The sequence below is a fragment of the Parus major genome, chromosome 1A (genome assembly GCF_001522545.3).
Source record: "Parus major isolate Abel chromosome 1A, Parus_major1.1, whole genome shotgun sequence".
NCBI classification, from domain to species: Eukaryota; Metazoa; Chordata; class Aves; order Passeriformes; family Paridae; genus Parus; species Parus major.
The window spans coordinates 45,328,224-45,341,585 of record NC_031773.1 but is presented as its reverse complement, the minus strand read 5'-3'; the positions used below and the strand labels follow the sequence as shown (position 1 = coordinate 45,341,585).

General features: G+C 37.3%; 1 protein-coding gene across 1 annotated transcript in view; it reads left to right on the top strand.

The window, feature by feature from the left end:
* The first annotated feature begins 6 nt into the window (after positions 1-6).
* NUP205 (nucleoporin 205) overlaps positions 7-13,362 on the top strand; it is a 45,903-nt gene continuing 32,547 nt past the window's right edge. The window contains exons 1-10 of the mRNA XM_015629011.3: positions 7-113; positions 3,099-3,241; positions 4,257-4,428; positions 5,340-5,484; positions 6,343-6,502; positions 7,661-7,889; positions 8,046-8,210; positions 8,984-9,159; positions 11,113-11,229; positions 12,427-12,564. Coding sequence (XP_015484497.1) covers positions 86-113; positions 3,099-3,241; positions 4,257-4,428; positions 5,340-5,484; positions 6,343-6,502; positions 7,661-7,889; positions 8,046-8,210; positions 8,984-9,159; positions 11,113-11,229; positions 12,427-12,564 — 1,473 coding nt within the window. The 5' untranslated portion in view covers positions 7-85. The remainder of the gene's footprint in view (positions 114-3,098; positions 3,242-4,256; positions 4,429-5,339; positions 5,485-6,342; positions 6,503-7,660; positions 7,890-8,045; positions 8,211-8,983; positions 9,160-11,112; positions 11,230-12,426; positions 12,565-13,362) is intronic.

Sequence of the window (13,362 nt, the reverse complement as noted above, 5' to 3'; positions counted from 1 at the left end):
GCCTGGCCTGGCCTGGCCGGGCGGGCTGGAGTTGGCCGGGCCTTCCTCGGGCGCCGGCGCTTCGACGCGCCTCCCTCTCCCCAAGATGGCGGCTCCGTTGGCGGTAAATTCGGGTAAGAACAATCTGAGCGTGGGGCTCCGGGTTCCCCTCCGCCTCTCCCCGCGACTGTCCCGCTCCCCGGCCGCCGGCGGCCCTGCGCCTCTCCTCCAAGCCGGCGGAACCGGGGGCGGCCGCCCTGGGAAGGCCGGGCGTGGCAGGCGGCGAGGCAAGGCCCGGGCGGGCAGCGGGGAAAGGCTGCGGAGCGCGGTGTGCGGGCAGGCACTGAGGGAGCGGCCTCCCGTGCGGCGGTACCCGGGCTCGGGCCCCGCAGAGCTGCCCGGAGATGGAGCTCCGCGGTCAGAGCTGCCGCCGTGCCTGGCTGGTCCTGGCGGGGAGTCACGTCAGGCAGCCAAGGCCTCCTTGTATAGAGAGGACTGTAGTAACTCTTTGTACACGTGGTTATGCATCTTTTCGGTATTACACTCATCAGTGTGATAGTGTGGTGTAAGAAGCAAAAGAGGAATATATCCAGAATTTTGCCCTGCTTTCTATGTATAGTGCCAGTCAGAAGTTAGAGAAAGCAAAGCTCCTATCCCTCTTTAGCCTCCTTTTTGTAAGACTGAACCAGGTCAGTTCTTTCACCCTCTCGTTCATCCTGTTCTCTGGCTCACTATTTCAGTGTCTAGCTCTGAGGCGCCCAAAGCTAGACACAGTATGGGAGTGAAGGACTCTGACATGCCTAAATAATCACTTGCATCTGCCGGCTACAGCTGTTAATACAGCCTGGAGCCTGTAGACAGCCTTTGCTATGAACCTGTGCTGCTGGCTGGCGTTCACCTTCCTGTCTGCCAGGACACTTGGGTGGCTGGCTGTAAAGCTGCTCTCCAGCAGCTCCCTTGGTCCCCAGCCTGTGCAGTGATTCTGTGTTGGGTGCAAGATGTTGCATTTACTCTTGAATTTCATTAGGTTAATAGAGGGAGGATGGACACCCTGTGAAAAACAGTTATCACTGGAATATAAGCCAAAAGGTTTGTAAATAAGGTTTAGTATGTCAATAGTGACAATTAATAGTCATTATGCATTCTAGCTAATAGAATTAAAACCTCCATTGTTATGGCAAGCAGGGAACAAATTTTGCAGAGATTTTTTGATCTCACTGGATGGATTGCATCCTTGTAGCCTCACAGAAAAGCAGCAAAAAAGCAAAGACTCTTTGTACAAAATTATGCCTTTGTTGAAATGAAAATTGGAGTAGTTCCAATGAGACTATTTTATGAATTATATGGCAAGAGGGTCTACAGTTTATAATTAAAAAAAATCTGGGGGAAGAAGGAATTTTTTACAGGAAGTATGAGAAAAATTAAAATAAGGTGTGGCACTAGAACTACTGAAGATTTTGCCTTAGGTTCTAGTGTATTTGTGGGAACAGTCCTATCATGGTTGAATATCACTTGGTAAAATGTTCAGGCATATAATTGTCAACTGTTTCTGTTTCCAAGAGAAGCAACTCAGCCTGTCCTTACTTGCTGTCTCTGATGGGATGGTTAGCCTTTCTAAAACTAATAATAATAGAACAGCTTAAGTGGGAAAAAGTCAGCATGGTTGCTCAAGTCCAACGTCTTCTATCCCAGGTGCCTATTCCTTTCTCTGCAATAATTCATCTTTGTGACATTGCAGAGCAAACTGAGTTGTCGAAATGATCCTGCTGAAAATAGACTCCTTTTTGTATTATATTTTGGTTAGAGAAGTTGGATTCTTAATTTTTTCTAATTCCGTACAGTACATGTGTTTGGGTTGGTACAAAGCAATTATGTGGTAGGGACAAGAGCAAACAAATGGGCCAGGGTTGAACAGCTTTTGGCAGGCACTGTGGTTTGCTGCTGGTGTTTCTTGGACTTGGTAATGTAGTAAGAGTGAAAAGACAATTTCAAGTGGAAATAAATCTCTGAACTCTGAAGTTCTGTGGGACAGCCAGTTACAGCTGAGTAACTGTAATTATGCATCCAGTAGTAGCTATTTCTAGGCAGGGGTAATGTTGTATGAGTTAAAACACTGATGCTCAGAAAAGGAAAATTTGTCCCTTTTTTACAGGTTGCCCTGACATAGCCATGCTGGCAGTGCTAAATGTGTTGTCTCAGTCATTTGTAAATTCACATGTAGCTACTCAGCGTGAATGGCTTCACCATTCAAGTGTGTAGACTTCACCACTTGAGTATGACAGTCTTTGATCTAACCTTCTAGAGGTGGCTTTGAAGTTTAGGTGATTGGCATTTTGATTACTGGGAGGGATATCAATTTTAGTTTGAGTAATCAAAGGAGCCTGTGCTCTCTCAACAGAGAATGTTTTTCCCTGATTAGTGAAGCAGGATTTTACACCCCTTCCAGATGACTAGTTCAGTACACACTGGTTCATCTCTGACAATGTAGGAGCAGTAAGGGTGATTTAAATAGCTTGCTTTTGCTTAAACTGCCTTTTGGTTTTCCCATCTTGCTCACTCAAGTAGTAATCTTTGGAAATGGTTGAAACCATTTTTCTTTAGTCATCTGCTGTAATGCAAGAGTATTGTATATTTTGATTTGATGGGTTGTTTAGCTAATAGTGAAGGTAGTCCTTTTCTGGAGCGTTCTGTAGAAGTGGTAGAGTCACAGTCCTTGAGGGATTTGAAAGACATGTAGATGTGGCACCTGGGACATGGTTTACTGGTGGACTTGGCAGTGGCAGATTAATGCTTAAACTCAAAGACCTTAAAGATCTTTTCCAACCTAATACCTGTATTGTAAATATTCTTGTAAGATTACTTTCAGCACCAGAATTTAGGTGCTTACATCATCTATTTTGGTTCTTTACTTCCTTAAATGCAATTAAGTTTTATATCAGACCATTGTTGTTTTTTTAATGTACCTTAGGAAAGGAAAATATGCTTGATGGGTGTAAGAGTATACTGACATGCCAAGAGTAACAGTAAACTAAAAAAAGGAGTCTACTTACTGAAAACAATATATAAAGAATTTGTTTTCTTCCTTTATTTCAAATACATTGTTTTATCTCTTCTTTTAGCTGCAAGCTTGTGGGGTCCATATAAGGACATATGGCAGACTGTAATGAATGCCATTTGGAAAAGGCAACCTGAAGCTGTTCATCGTCTCGATCAAGTCTTAAAGAAGCACAAATCTGACTTCATTTCTCTCTTCAGAAATCCGGTACTGAATTAATGCTCTCTTTTGGAATGAACTGGAGAGTTGATGATTTACTCTGCCTTATATTCTTGTCTGACATGCTATTTTAGACCCTGACCATTCTTTTTATGTGACATTTTAACAGTACATAACACAGATGTGTGATACCAGTCTTGTTCTGCTGTAAGCATACAAAGAGTATTAAGTGGGAAAAATAATACATACATATTATTTTGTATCTTCTACAGGGTAATTTTATCTGTGATGTATTTTTTTCTGTCATTATTTGAGTGCTATTTTGAAAGGAATAGTAAAAGTATCTGATGATCAGTCATGTATTAACTTTTGTTGTTATGCTTGTGTGTATGAAATAAAGCACAAAGCTATTTTGTCTGTCTTTACTCATGTTTCAGTCAGATTAACAAACACACAAAACAGGTGAACACATGAACTTAAAAACAGAATGTGTCTTGTTTGGAACATCAGATAATGTGAAAAACTCCCTGTTTCTTGGCTGGTGGATCATAAGGCAGTAACTAGAAATATACTTTCAGTGGTGTTATTTCTCCAGTAGTTTTTTAAAATGATAGGTCAGAAAATTTAACAGTCAACTATAGAGTTTTCATCAGTATATTTTAGCATCTCAGTTTAATGGAAAAAGAATGGTGTAGAGAATAGTAGGGGGTAACACAGCAGTTCTGATCAACAACCCAGATGTCTTTCACTGAGTTGATACCAATTCCTGTTGAGAACTGTATCAAAGTTTACTCTCAACCACTAGTATTTTGAGTAAACTAAATGTCAGCAATGATTGTATAAGATTATTTTTTTATGTTCCTACAAAGAGACCACTGCAGTCCAAGCATGAAGCATTTTTAGGACGCCTTTACGATCTCTGCTTAAAAACACTGCCTTTGTTTTTATGATGACAACCTGACCTGACAGAACTGTATTTTTGAGGAAGGATTAACGTGTAAAGCTTTGTTCAGTATTTGATCTTGCCATTTTGAATAACTTCCGATGCTTGTTTCTCTTGCAGCCAAAAAATGTTCAGCAGCATGAGAAAATTCAGAAAGCAAGCACAGAAGGAGTTGCTATCCAGGGTCAGCAGGGAACTAGGCTTTTGCCTGAGCAACTCATCAGAGAAGCCTTTATCCTCAGTGACCTCTTTGATATTGGAGAGTTGGCAGCTGTTGAGCTCCTTCTAGCTGGTGAGAAGGGAAAATATTTAAGATCTGGAGAAATACAGCTTAAATAGGACCTTCTTATTTAAGTGTCTATTTAAGGTGAATGCATGATCCTGTGAAAGTCTTAGCTTCCTAACACAGAATGTTCTCAAAAAGAAGTTCTCTCTGTAATATAATAGCAGTGTTCTGAACCCTAATGTTTGAACACTCAGCTATTGCAAAGGGGGGAATATACTGAGGAGGTTTTTTGATTTACTTTCTTTATCATTGAATTTAAACATAATTAAAACATGATTGAGAATTTTTCCATAAAGTAGTGTAATGGATACTGATTCTTCAAATTATGTATTAGTTTTATATTGCTGTGTGAACAATATAAAACTAATATTGTGGAGAGTGACACATTCTTTGTGTGGAAGATTGGTTTTAGAATCATTACGTTAAAATTGTTAGTTGTTGTTACTGGCTACTGTTCATTAACTTGAAAAATTCGTTCAAGAGGTAGATTGCAAATTTGTTGCCTTTGGAAAGCCATCTTCAAGTCAGGCTCACTTTCTATTTTGAACTTGAATTTTCAATACAATTTCCGATAGAAAATTTAATTTTGAATAAAAAGATATTTCTATGATAATGATCTTGAATTGATTATTAAGATGGGTACATATCAGTGGAAAATACCATTTGGACTAGGAAATTTATGGGCTAGCACTTTAAAAAAAATTTATATGATTTAATAGTTGAATGTTAATTTTACCAATAACACTCAAAATATATGGGATTTCTTTGAAGTGTGAGAAACAAATCAAAGTGGTAGTGAAAAAGTTACTTGGAATACAATATTTGTATTTAAATTAGAAATACAAAGATACGGAGCTGTTATCAAGGCATGTATGTTCAGCTTTCTTTGACTATTTCTGTGTGTTTTCATTCACTAGGAGAGCACCAGCAGCCTCATTTTCCTGGCCTTACAAGAGGTCTAGTGGCAGTTCTGTTGTACTGGGATGGGAAAAGATGCATTGCCAATTCATTGCGAGCCCTCATCCAGTCACGCCAAGGCAAGACGTGGACATTGGAACTCAGGTCTGTATCAGGGCAATGAGCTGATCAAAGCTCTTTGTTTTGAGTGCTTTTAGAGCTGATTAGACTAAAGGGAATATGTACAGTCTTGAATTTGCTTTTTTTCTCATAACCTGGTGCAGCTGCTTTCATGTTTGTTTCTTAAGCATAAACATTTTTTGCACGTATTTTTGTTGGATTATAGGGATATCTATTTTACTTTCAGTTATTTCATGCTACTTCACCTTTTGGCAGTATTTTACTTCAGACGCTCTCCCAGTCATTGTTGCTCTAACTAGTGCTGATTGCTCAGTATTTGAGAGCCCTGCTGTGTTCTGACTTTCTGTGTACTGTAAAAGGGAATTGTGCTCCTGCCTTTACTTAAAAGGAATGTACTATCTACTGGTGAACATCAAATGCCAGGTTTTTTTTGCCTTGAAAAAGAAAGCAGTGCACACTGCTTGCTTCCAAGTTGAAAGCAGGGAAAGATGAAAAAATATATTCTAGTGTAAATACAAATTCTGAGTGCAGTATCTGGACAAGTGCATTTACTAGTAAGAAAGAGCCTATGAGCTTGTGAGTTACGTGGGTCTTGGATATAATACTTTTTCCTTTTAATAGAAATCTTACTCAGCTTATCCCTGTTGTATTGTTATATTCTATGTTCTTGAACCTACAGCTACCTAAAGATTATCCATTCAGCATCATGTTTTGAGAGGGCAGTACATACTGATTAGTGATGCACATTTAGTTGCTCTCTGTATATAATTTATTTGTATGTTTTGTTGTAATCAAATACATTTTATGAGATTCATTATTTTAGACATGTTTGTGACTGGAAAACTATGATTAATTGTTAAATTTATATTCTTTCCATTATAGTCAAGAGTTAATTTCCATGACAACACGCTTTACAGATGACCTAATGGAGCAGGGTTTGACTCAGAAGATCCTTACACTTGTGTCTCACATTGATTTGAACAATGAATTTGATAAACTCCAGAGAGAGCGAGGATTGGGCAGTGAGAAACATCGCAAAGAGGTAAAATTCACCGAGCATGGATATTCTTCTGTGTTACTGAACACATTAGGATAGAGTTAGACTGCAAAGTGTCCTTTGCCTTTGCACAAAGTCTGCTACTGTCTGAGATCACTGTGCCACAGCTTGTGCAATATCTTTGTGGGATTCACAGTGCTTCCTGCATTTCTGTTTTGCTGATGCTCTCAGGTGCTAGGGCATGCCTTATTTTTAGTGAAGAATTGTAACAGATAAAATCTGAGCCTAATGCTTACACTGTGTGTAAATTTCTTCTTTTTTAAATGCTGAAGTCTATATTTTAAATTATCAGCACTACCATTATCTGCACTATTGGCTTAAGAAAAATGAACTAATTCACAAAGTACTAAAACAGATTGAAACCAAGTTGAGTCAGGTGAATAATTCTCTTAATAATCCAATTGTTTTAATAGGAACAGAAGCATTTCTAATAGAAAAGTGAAAATTGCTTGAAAATACTTTGTAATCTTTGTTATTCTTGAACTTAATTGACACTGTGACTAACTGCAGCATAATTTTTCTAACAGAAAGATTTTAGACATTATTGTTTCAATTTTAGAATTCCTTTCTAATGGGTGATCTGCCTAAAAATCATTCTGTGTAATAATAAATCTATTTATTTTCCACTGAATAAAGAACTAATATTACACTTCTGCTATGAATCTAGAAACTATGGAAGGAATATCTTTTTCATTTATCTTAAATTACCTTAATTTACCTTAGTTTCACCTTAAGATTCATTTTTTGTGGCAAGGAGGAGGCTGATTGTATCTGGGATAACTGCCAGTGCAGTTGTGTAATCAGAGACAGGGAATGTGACTTCTGTGTGATACATTTACAGCTGTGTAAATTTTATGTAGATTGATGTCCTGACCTTGACAGGAATGCTGGTTTGTGTCTAGTCATATTCCCAGCTGTCTACTCACACCTCTCATCAAATACATGGGAATATAAATGCAATTAACAAACAGAAGTGTCCTTTTGTTGTTTAGCAAATAAACCCAACATTTTCTGTAGCTGCTGTCTTTAGAGTGATTTTTAGTTTAAGGCAGTCATCATGATTGACTGAGAAGGGCAAGTTGAGCATGTTACCAGAATAGGTATATTCACTGGGTTGTTTTTTTTTTTGTTTGTCTTGTAAAGGTTTCTGATCTCATTAAAGAATGCCGACAGTCCTTGACTGAAAGTCTCTTTGTCTGGACCTGTCAGTCCCCCCTGAGTAAGGATGACACTCTAATCCTCATAAGTTACCTGGAGAAGGTAACAGTGGAAGCTGATGGCTCGTTGGATGGCGTGAACTTGTCTCTTCTCATGGCTCTCCTCTACTGCTTTGATGTCAGCTTTCTGGAACAAGGGGCAGAGGATCGTGAAGGTAATGCTGGCAGCTTTCCCAGAAGTTTTATTGTACAGATGGATAAACTGTTGTTTAAGCAATTTTGTTATTGATCAGTAACAAATTGGCAGGATTTTGCATGCACTTTTTCACATTTGTTTACTGAGTATTGGTTTTGTGTTATTGTTGTTGAAGACTTGATGCACCGTCTCCCCCTGCTAGCAGAAAGACAGTACATAGCAACGATCCACACTCGGCTTCAGGAGTCTCAGCCCTGGAAATTACCTGGCCTGCAAGCTACTGTTAGATTAGCCTGGGCACTGACACTGCGAGGAATATCCCAGTTCTCTGATGTGACAGGTAAATTACCCTGAAGTTCACTAGCTGCATATTAGTATTCAGAGCTTGCAAGTGGTGTAAGTCAAAGGATCTATTTATTACCTTTCTGCAGTGTTGTTATTTTCCTTTGTGATAAAATTACCAATAACACTTCTTTAAAACTTTTTCTATGTGAGTTTGGTTGTAGTGAATTGAATTGTTCTGAAATGTACACAGGTGTAGAAGTAATTATTTACTAGACAGGAATAGTTGTCTCATTGAAGTGAAAGAGATTTTAATGTACTGGAAAATTCAAGGGTTTTGTTTTCAGCTTTAGTATCATTTGAATGCTTAAATCCAGAATAGATTATTTATTGTGTTTTTTTAGGTCTGTAGATATTAGACCTCAGTATCTTGAGATGATGAATCTATTCATAATTTTCTATTTTCCTCTCTGAACCTCACAAATCTTCTAGCTTTCTACTATGTCAAAATTGAGTCTGCTCCAAAATATCTAATAAAGAAAATGCAAACATTATAATTAATTTTTAATTAAGGTTGATTTGTGATTCTTGGTTGACTGCCTTTCTTTTGGGGGGTAAGTGGATATGCACTGTAACATTAATTAAAACAGAAAGTTGAGGTCATCATCTGACATTAATTTATCTTTTTTTCCGTCTAATTCTCCTGTACAGTAGAAAAAACAGAATTGCTAGAAGCATGGAAATTTGCATGTCAGCTGTGTATCCTGAAATACATTTATTTGTTAGCAGATTGTTATTTAGTTCTTCCCTTTTGTGAATTTTATTGCCCAGCTCTAGCAGAATTCACTGAGGCAGACGAGGCAATGGCAGAGCTAGCGATTGCTGATTATGTTTTCCTGTTCCTGACTGAATCTGTTGTGGCATCTGAAAATTTCTACCAAGAGGAATTTTACATCCGCAAAATCCATAACCTTGTCACGGACTTCCTTGCACTCATGCCAATGAAAGTAAGTTGTTTGTGTGAATAGCACATGCTGAGAAATGTGGGCAGCTCTTCTGTATTTCTGTTACTTGGATGAGGTAGCACTGAGATTCAGACGTGGTGCTCAGCTTGAGGTCCTGCACTTCAGAAAACTTGTTCGCTTTATAGAAACCATAATGTTCAGGGTTTGTTTTCCACACTGAAGTAGAAGGTGGTTTTTAAAACACTTCAGTGTGGTGGGATTTGCAAAACCAGCTTTTATGGTGGTATAGTGTTTGTTTTACATGATTAAAATTTAAATGAATGCTGCAATTCCATTTTACGTCGGGTTTGTGGGTTTTTTTGTGTGTTTGTTTGTTTGGTTTTGTTTTTTTGGTTGTGTTTTGTTTTGTTTTGGTTTTTGTTTTTTTTTGCTTTGGCTCAGATTTCCAGTTGGTTGTAGCTAATGCCTGAAGACAAAGAGAGGTGTTCATTACAAGCAGGATTTTGTAATACAGGATGTAAGACAAAATCAGACCATTGACTTGTATTCTAGTTTGATGTAGGCCAGTACTAGTTGTTTCACAGAAAATTGTTAGTAGACAATTGGGGTATAGCCCTACAAGGCAACTTGTTGTCTTAACTGCCGATGTAGTGGTTGGCTTATGTCTGCAGCTATTTCTACTGAATCTCAGAGTTTAGGTAAAAAGAAGTGTATGTTTGCTGGATCTTTGTTTTGCTTTATGTATATATCCTTAGTTCAATTTTATTTAAATCTCTAAGTCAGCATTTTAATTAATTCTTCTGCATAGTTTTAGCATTTATGCTGCTTGCCAATGATGATTTGGGTAAATTTTTTGGTTGCCTGCATTATATTTGTTCAGAACTTGATAATTAGCTTTAGTACCTCAAATAATTATTTAATTTATAAACATCAGGTTTTTTCTTGTTCAGTTTGATTTAGCTAGTTTGCTTTGACCCTTTCCACAGTTACTTCTAGCTTTTAATATTTTTTTCCTGTTATTTTTTTTAAACTATTTTTTCGCAATGAGACACAATTTTTCTGCTCATTCAGATTTGCACATTGAAATGTATTTTAGACCATGAACTAGTCTCCATTGACTGTCAACATGTTTTATTTTTTTATGAGTTGAATTGATTGCTTACTTTGTTTCTTGTTCTTCAATGTCTCCTTAATATTTAACAAGACCTTTAATCTCATGTCTGTTTGCTTTCTATAAGCCTCTGTTGTGGTCTCATGTCAAAAGCTTTTTGAATTTAAAATTAAATGTCAGCTGTTTTTTGTTTAGTAATTAGCTTTTTCAACACAAAGATATTTAGGATGTTGATTAAATGGCTAATGTTTTTAAAAATTGCTGCTGTTCTTCTTGCTCTTCCCTCTTGTTTTTCCAAGTGGTGTTTCTTGACATGTGATAATGCTTCTGGCTGAGACAGAGTAACTGCAAAGCTGCATCAGTTCAGAACTTCCAAGTCATAAAGGAGATGCAAGTAGAAGTAGTCTTTAATGGTGAAGAAGGGTACAATCCAGGGATCTGTATACAGGAATCCATATTTTGCATTCATGTTTGCATTTGCATTACATGTTTCTTTTCACTCCTTGTGAATAATGGTCTAGCATTCTCTGAAACTAAGTTGTCTAGCTTTTAAGTTAAAAGGAGGAAAAGGATCCACCTTTTGGAGCCAAACCAAAATATCTGGTGCAGTCAGGAAAAAGTCCCATGATGTAAGTTCAGGGCTTTTGCTATGCACTGTGGGCTTTGGCAGTAAGCAAGTGATTGACTATAACTTTGAGTGCAAGCTCTTGCGGGGGAAAGAGGTTTGAAAAAATAGAGGATTTAATATTCTTGTCATGTTTGTGCGAGTACATTTGCCTTCTTAGTTTTAATATGCCATATAGACAATCCCATTATTTCTGTTCTATTTTGTTCTTAGCTAAATATAGACCACTGTTTCTTTTTCCACTTCATAAATCCTGCAGGTGAAACAACTGAGAAATCGTGCTGATGAAGATGCTCGCATGATCCACATGAGTATTCAGATGGGTAACGAGCCACCTATTTCCCTTCGAAGAGATCTGGAGCATTTAATGCTTCTAGTAAGCCTTATTTTCTTGTAAATTTCTGTGACAAATAATGATTGTGACTTTTGTTTGTCATCTGAAAACCCATATCTGAATGATTCCATATGGTGCTGGATCTTTCCCTTTTGGGATGATTTTTTTTTTCTCTTAAGTACAAATGCTTTTCTATAATTTTTTTTTATATAAAGGAATTAATTTACTGCCTTGGTTTCTGATGTTAATGTCATGGTGTTTTTTATTTCTTAGTAAGCAAATACTGCATTTCTTCTTATGTTTGAAGCTTTTAGAGGTTTTAACCCGCTGTTGACAAATACTCTGATAAATAATTGAAATGTTTAAATAATTCTCATGCTGATATATTTGCAATGATAGTTGTGGAAGACTGTTTTGTATTTGCTGTAGAGTAGGGTCGGTAAAGTGACTCCATCAAGGCTGGTGGAATTACAAATTCCCTTATTTCAGTAGAGTTTTAATCGTAAGTGTACATTTTAAAGAAAGATTTTTCTGTCATATTTCTAATAAAATAAAGAAAATCCAAATAAAATAAAATGGAAATAAATATAATTATATTTACTTAAATATTAGTTATTACTGTTACTTAACTGCACTTTCAGAAAAATCCATGTTGAAAAACAGATTTGCATGTTGAACTGAAGTGTTCTATATTTTCTGGTAGATTAAAAAACTTGTAGTACTAGTCTTTCCCAAAGATACTCCTTTAAGTTATAGGACATTATCAGGAAAATTTGTAGTGAAATGCTTTCTTAAACAGCTCAGATAGATCTAGTTAACTTAAATGAGTAACTAGAAATAAAAAATTGCTGTGTGAAATTTGTATGTTCAGGAAGCAGGTAAGAATTCTAATTATGATACCAGCTAACTTGTAAAATTAATATATAAATGTAGGCGTATGGTTGTTTAAGGAGAAATGACATAGGGTTTTTTAGCAGTGATTTAATCCATAATAATTAAATAGAAAGTTATTACATTTTCACTGATATGTGCATTTTAAATTTCGTTTGCTGTCACTAGTTCCAATACTATTATTTAGAAGCTGTAATTTTCAGGAAGTTTGAAGAATTAGAACACCAGCCCTGCAATGTTTCGCCTCTCAGATGTGTTTAGCTAATCTAGAAGCAGTGCTTGTTCTTAAGGTAATTGTTTTTTCTTCCTGGAGTTGATACTTTTCTAGCATCTTCCTTTTTCTGACAGATTGCTGAGTTGTATAGGAAAGACCCCTTTAATCTGGAACTTGCCCATGAGTACTGGTGTCCATCGGAGCCGCTGCAGACATCCACCATCATGGGCTCCTACCTTGGAGTAGCTCACCAGCGACCTCCTCAGCGCCAGGTTATCTTGATTTTCTTGAGTAATTACTAGTAGTTGGAAACCAAAATAACAGAAAAACCTCAAGCAACAGGTTTTTTTTTGTATCCTTACTACAGATAGCCTCTAAGAATACTGTACCTTTTTTTAATGACTGATTTGCATGTATTCTGCTCTGCACGGCATGTTTTTTGTTGCTTGCCCTAAAATGAGCTACTGCCAGCCATTCATGGTTGTCAATAAACTTACCAAGAAGGAGTACTGACAAACCTCTGTGAAAACGTTGTTTAGGTTTAATTTGTTACAGTTGCTAAATGGATTCTGATAGCTCTCTTGTGTTTTTTGTCTGATGACTTCTGCATGCCTTTTTCATGTAACTGAGAAGTTAGATTCCTTAACAGTGAAAACCCCCCAACTTTATTAACTGCAGTTGATAGTATTTTAGGGGTAAAAAGTCCTGAGAATTCTTGAACTATTTAAAGCCCAAAAATTATAGTCTATAAGAGACAGAACTTAAAACTGGAATGAAGAAACAATCTAAGCAGATAAAGCAGACATTTCAATAACTCTTTGGATACCTGGGGTGCTGTCAGCCCTCAATGCTTCTTGAAGGACTGTGCAGTGCTAGGCAAAACCTTGTATGAGACAAATCAGACACATCCCAAGACCCACCCAGAATACTGGCAACTTAAATTAGGGCCGGGTGCAATCTGCAAGCAGCCTAATGTGACTCTGAAAGGAACCACTGTGTGTGTGAGTCACTGTTCAGGTATATGACAAGCACATTGAATTCTTTACTTGCACTGTGAAATGTGCTAATAA